At 40.4% G+C, this 6,544-nt stretch overlaps 1 protein-coding gene across 2 annotated transcripts in view; it reads right to left on the reverse strand.

Moving 5' to 3' along the window:
• Positions 1–6,544, reverse strand: part of LOC101854906 (cell division cycle protein 20 homolog) — a 23,932-nt gene that overhangs the window by 15,892 nt on the left and 1,496 nt on the right. For both annotated transcript variants that reach the window (XM_013088815.2, XM_005109793.3), the window contains exons 2-5: positions 3,799–3,937; positions 2,461–2,650; positions 1,887–2,080; positions 499–630 (exon numbers count right to left, since the gene is read on the reverse strand). In XM_013088815.2, the coding sequence (XP_012944269.1) occupies positions 499–630; positions 1,887–2,080; positions 2,461–2,650; positions 3,799–3,934 (652 nt within the window). In that variant the 5' untranslated portion in view covers positions 3,935–3,937. The remainder of the gene's footprint in view (positions 1–498; positions 631–1,886; positions 2,081–2,460; positions 2,651–3,798; positions 3,938–6,544) is intronic.

Here is a 6,544-nt window from a genome sequence, read left to right on the forward strand (position 1 = left end):
CAGAAACAACAGAAGAAAGTAAGACATACAGACAGAAACAACAGAGGAAAGTAAGAAATACAGACAGAAACAACAGAGGAAAAAAAGGAGAAGGATCTACCGGTGTCACCCTTCAACCACCCACTGTCATTTACGGCTAATTGTCAGCACAAAAATGAACCATTCCAATAGACACACATTGGTGCTAGACAACAGAAACGAAAAAAAAAAATTGGAGCGGACCACACCAGAAGGAGCAAATCAGATTAGTTTAGTTTTAGTAGAGGTTTTACGGCGCTCGCAACTGCATAAGGTCATATGAGTGCCAGAAGATTAGAGGTGTTACAAGAGAGTAACAAACATAAAAAAAGAAGGGGAGATAAGGACAAATGATGTTTGATAGGAAAGAAGGAGCAAACTACACCAGAGCACCCGCCAACCACCCACACAGACCAGGTTAGAAAACCTGCCACCCACCTACCCACCCAGAACCAAAAGACACGAGCCCACGTCACTCACAGTAGTCATCCATGAGCTCTGGGGCATCCAGCACTCTCTCGGGCTCGCGGGGGATGTGCCGAGACGCCGCCGCATGTCTGTTGGCAGACTTGGAGCAGCTGTACAGCACATGCAGGTTGTTCACGTCCGTCACTGGGACACATCAGAACAAGAGAGGTTGTTCAGTTTTAGTTTTTTAGTTTTAGTAGAGGTTGTACGGCGCTCGCAACTGCACAATATAAGGTCAAATGAGCGCCATGGGGCGGATGTCAACAGAGAAGCCCTAACAACGAATAAGACTTACTCTGCTCACCTCTCTAGCTTCAACAGAAAAAAGTCTGCTGCGACTATCAAGGCACCCCGGAAATAGCAGGTCATAAGAGTGTGACAAACAAAAGAAATAGAGGAAAAATGATGATAGTAAGGATTAGGAAAGAAAAAGCAGCAGTTCCCTGTTGCAGTTCAGGCACAGTTATGAGCGTGACATTGATGAATCAGCCCATTTACAATGACAATTCTACTGTGCGTAAGAATTTGAGATGTTAATGTCGCCCCTTTGGGAATGGCCAAAAGACACTTCAGTCAGTAGCGCTGCCCAGGGGGGTTGAGGTTGTTCAGTCACAAAAACATATTGGAGCAATTGTAACAGAAATTATTCACAGAAAGGTGTTTAAGTTCCTGTTCTAGAAATGTATTGTTCACAGAAAGATACCAGAGCAATTTTTACTGAAACTTGTTCACAGAAAGATTTTTTTTTTTAAAGACATCAGAACAATTATGAAATCAGGGCAACTAAAACAGAAATTGTAATTAGAAGGACATCAAAGCCTTAATACCAGAAATTTGTCAAAGGAGATATTAGAGCACCAACAACAAAAACTGATCAAAAAAGGTATCGGAGCAATCACAACAGAATCCGTTCTCATAGAAAGATATCAGAGAAATTATCAGAACAAGAAAGTGTCTTTTTCTCATATTGGAAAAACTGTCAAACCAGTATTTGCTTCCCTCGTGAGATAAGAAGGATGAAAACAGCCAAATAAGCTCCTATAAAAGCCCCCCCCCCTCTTTTTCATCCCCATCCATTCAAGTAGAAACAAAAGCAATACTCAAAACTAATGGTCAAATGAACACATTATCTTAACAAAATGTTTTAGTTAAGTTTTAGTAAGTTTTACGGCACTTGCAACACAATAAGGTCATATAAGTGCCGTCAGGACGATAGATGTTTGATAGGAAAGAAGGAGCAAACCGCACCAGAGCACCCGCCAACCACCCAACAAAATGTTCTAACCCCAAACGAAATATTTGAAAACAAAACTAGACAACTGCCAAATGCAAATATATATAATTAAACAAAGTTCAAAACTAACAAAACAAAAACAAATTTCCCCTAACTTCAGTCTCACTTTTAGGCTGAGGTGCTTTTGTCTTGAAGTTGAGAATCTTTCTCTCGCGGACATCCATGGCATCCTTCAGCTGTTCTTTATACTCGAAATTATCTCCATCCGGTCCTGCGGAGGATTGTGCGTCCTCCTCCTGTCTCTTCATCACAGCATAATGACCATACTCCATATCCGTCGATGAACGGTCCGGGATAAATCTGATTAACACAAAATTAAATTAAAATTAAAAACTGCTACTAAGCAAAAGCTACAAAGTTGTTGTTTTTTTCAGATACAGACCAGCAGCTTAGCCCATCATTCAGTCCTCAGAAAAAGAAAGACAGACAGAAGCAATAAAGATCATATAGGAATGAAATAGGACTCCTGTGTGGCTCCTAAGCACCATTTTTCAACTTTATACCAGTCGGAGAGAGGTTTCAGCCTACATCAATCTGTCTATTGTAGAGGAAGCTGCTACTGTTTGAAGAAACGAGAGCAAAAGTTTGAAAAAGCATAAAAATGGCATCAGTTAACTTGCGTTTGAAGAGAGGGCAATCAAGTTTTTAAAAAGCATGACAATGGCATCAGGACAACTGACCTGTCCCCCTGCATTCTGCTCGGAGTCTTCGCACTCGGGGTTTTCGCTTTCTTCCCACTTTTGGGAACATTGGAGAATCCGTCTGCCCCGATATTGCCAGGCGTTTTGGGTGTCTTGCCTTTGCCTGGGGTGGTCGTCGGGACAGACTTGCCAGGGGTCTTGCTCTTGCTCTTGAAAGGCGATGAGACACCTGAATTGAATATGTTTTATTTTAGCTTTGACCACAGAATGCAACTGATAAGTATATATGTTACATGAAAAAGCCATAGAAAAAGAAAAACGAAAGTCTGAATCCTGCATAAATATCATATTCTAGATCTAGATCTTAAGTAACCTTAAATATTTCCCTACTATGTACACAAACTTCAGATATGACACACTAAGAAACGTGTTGGGAACATAGTCACTTAAGATTTGCAGATTTTGGTTTTTGTCATTTTTTAAAATCCACTTCTGTTAGAATCAGCTGCTTTTCCTTATTAATTGAGAAGCCTTTCTGCTTCTTTTGCTCCGCCATGGTCCACTCTCATCTACAACTTCACCTTTAGCTAAACAGAAAGCCACCAAATTGTTGCGTAGTGTGTAATCTCTGTTGAAGAAGAAGTGCACTGACATATAATATAAGATAAACTTTTGGTCTAGCAAGGGTGATTATACTGCACTTAAACCATCCTGCAGAATGTCAGTCCTTTCTCCAAACCTGTAGCATTATGAATGACAGAATGTCAGCTCTCTTGTTTCCCTCTCTCTACTCTGTATTATGAACAGTACAATCTCTCTTCTACATAAGAAACAAATTTAACCAGCATTTAAGATATTGCAGACTGTATAATATTTTTTTTTCTTTTTTGTAATAAATGTGTAAACTGATTTCCCTTTCGTCTCTGTCCCTATTTTTGACCTTCTTTTCTCAATAAGTCTCTTAGTCTTTATTTCTTTCTACTCTCTCTGTATCAGTTTCTCTCTCAGTCTTATTCTGAGAAGACATTTGTAATATCAACTTTCGCCTAGCTTTTAGGTTTAACTCTTTGAGGTAATCCCATTGTGCCGGGGCCCTCTTTTGGTATGAAATCTGAAAATGACAAATAACATTACTAAATAGGTCATTAAATTTAAATAAATGAACCTATTTTGATAGTTTTTCGTTTAATTAATTAACTCCCAGTAAAAGTGACCTATTTTCTGCAATTGCCGAAAAGTAATTTGATGTCGAAGGGATCATAAAGGAATGCTTCCAAGCCGCTGTCACCGTAGTTTAAAAATTCAGAGTTAGAATTATTGATAAATATTTCGAATAGAACATTTGTAATTTTAAAAGCAAAATGACAAAGGGCCAACCTCCATCACTTGCATGGACCCTGAGCAAAGTCTCTGGGGGTGCTTTCCGCTGCCACCTCATCAAAGGACCACTTTGAAGGGGACCATCCATTTTAACGATTTCCTTGATATCCTTGGAGAAATTGAAATGAGCCATTTTCTATTTCGAAAAAGAAGAGAGGAAAAAATAGAGAAATTAATCTCAGAAGTGATTGATAATGGCTTGACGGACAATCTTTAAAAGGAAGTAAAAAATTTCGCTCTTTCTACTCTCTGCTTTCAAATATTCTAGATTCATATATTTTTTTTGTTTTTTTGCAAAATGTTCCAAATAATTGTCCCTGGTCATCCCAACAGCAAACGATGTGTCATGTGTCTCACCCTACGATACAAGGTTCAGTACACTGCAGCCCTTATCTTCTCTTCACCAAATAAACCCTAAAAACAGACACTGTACTGTACTACAGGTAATAGGACTACTATAAATCATGTTATGTCTTGAGTAAGTCTCGTCTCAAGAGTAGCCTACCATCTCAGTCAGACAACCTCAAAACCCACCAACCACAAAACATTACGATAGAAAGAATCTAGTAGATCCAGTCCAGACCTAGATCCACCTTTTACAGCCAAGACAGTATTATTATTAGAATCTAAATCATTGATTGCATGAACATGAGACAGAGACACCAACAGACAACAGTGACCAGATTGGTCCACTTTTCTTCCCATTTTGGCCTACGCTAATTGGAAGGACTTCCATAAGGAGCCACCCCCCAACAAACACAATAAAAGACAGCATTCTTCCCCTACCCCTTGCCTCAGTGCCCTCAGCCCTAACCCTCTATATTTCATACAGACTAGATAGTGTTGGGCATTAATCGATATTAGCTAGTATCGGGTAGTATCGTGTACCCACATTCCCAGTATCGATCGATACTCGATATCGATACTGTGACGTCACAAAAGGCTAAAAAAATAGCGCTCACTGCTCGCCGTATTGTTTCCTTGAAGCGCTTTAGTAAATGAAAGGTCAAAGGTCACGGTGTCAGTCATTCGGCTTACCAGGCCCTACTGCCTGTGTACCCAGTTGTAAGATGCGATCTTTTTTTTGTTATTATTATTTTTGTTTATTGTTTTGGGGTTTTTTTTTTTTTTTAAAATGCAAATCATTTTGACTATCTTGTCATCGAGAAGTTTCTTCTTGAAGTGTGAAGGCGGGTAGGGCTCTGAACGGGTGCAATCTGATAGCTTCATCTGCTTTGCAGGTCCTGCACTACAACTACCGCTGCTGCTACCACCCTTCTCCATGTCAAGTGCAGCATTTTTGCTTGGATGTTTGGCATGGAGATGTTTCATGAGATTTGTGCTGTTCCCATGATGCTTTAATATGTCGTGACAAACAAGGCACCTGGCCTCTTTGTTTCCTGGAAGCTCTTCAAAATGCGTCCAAACAGTGCTCTTCTTCTTTCTCAACATGACTAAGCCTATTTAGAAACAAAAGACGGGTGATCGTAGACAGCACGTTTCTCTCCGATATCACGCAGATTAGGCGGCAAACACTACACTCATTACACTGATCAGTATCGACTAAGAGACTCTGCGATATCGAGTATCGACTAAGAAAACCAGTATCGATGAGTACCCGATATCGATATCGACTAAAGCCCAACACTAAGACTAGATCTAAATCTAGATATACTCTATTCATTTCACAGTAGTCGCTCGTTATAGAATAGTGCGGGGTGCCCACCACGGATGGGATCGGCCGATCGCCCAACTCAGTCACCTCAAAAACAAACATGTTTGTTTTCAGTTTCAGGTGACCAAGTCAGGCGATCAGCCCGATCCAGCCGTAGTGGGCACCCCGTGTTATAGTTACTTGAGTTACGGCTAATCCGTTCTCCTTGGCCTAGAGTCTAGATCTAGTAGTTAAGTAGAGGCCTACACAAAACCAACTTAACCAAAAGCAATTTTAACGCTAATAAAAATCTATGATTTAATAGCCAGTTGGATATAATCCGAAAAGGAAGGACTTGCTCTTTTTTTTTTTTGGTAGAGGTTTTACAGCGCTCGCAACTCACTGCATAAGGTCATATGAGCTCCAGACGATTAGAGGTGACATGCAGATAACTTTAGAATGACAGATGTACGCCATTGGCCGATATTTACAGTAACAATCATCTTGTTTGACGTCATTGAGAGATTCCCACTTTGTTGTCGCTCACGGTGGCAACACGAATGCACTATTGCAGTATTTTTAAAGCCTGTAGCCTACAGTGGTGTGGTGGCAGAGGGGTTAGTGTGCTTGTCTCCAAAGCAGACAGTCCAGATTTGAGCCTCGGTTCAACCACAGATTTTTTGGCCCACCCGCCACCTGTAATGGGTACCTGACTTCGAGTTGGGAGGTAACAGACTAATTTTGTAAAGGAAAAGGCTAGCCGTATCCAATGATGGCTAGACAGCTACGCTAGCTGTACTTAATGACGGCTAGACTGCTAGGCTAGCCGTACTTCTAAACTGCTGGGTAGCCGTACTTATATGATGGCTAGACTGACCACAAAAAAAAGGTAATTGTAAATAAATTTTTAGTTTGCAGTACCTAAAGCATTTGTATTTGAGACAAAACCAGGTGCCTTACTGACAATGCATGTATTTTAAACCTAAATAATTACTAATGAGACTAGTTTTCTAATGTTAACAGGTCCTAAGATAAGTATGGCCAGACTGGTAAGCTAGCCGCACCTAGACCTCTAGGTACGGCTAAACG

This window comes from Aplysia californica, unplaced genomic scaffold, assembly GCF_000002075.1.
Source record: "Aplysia californica isolate F4 #8 unplaced genomic scaffold, AplCal3.0 scaffold00816, whole genome shotgun sequence".
In the NCBI taxonomy this organism is placed as follows: Eukaryota; Metazoa; Mollusca; class Gastropoda; order Aplysiida; family Aplysiidae; genus Aplysia; species Aplysia californica.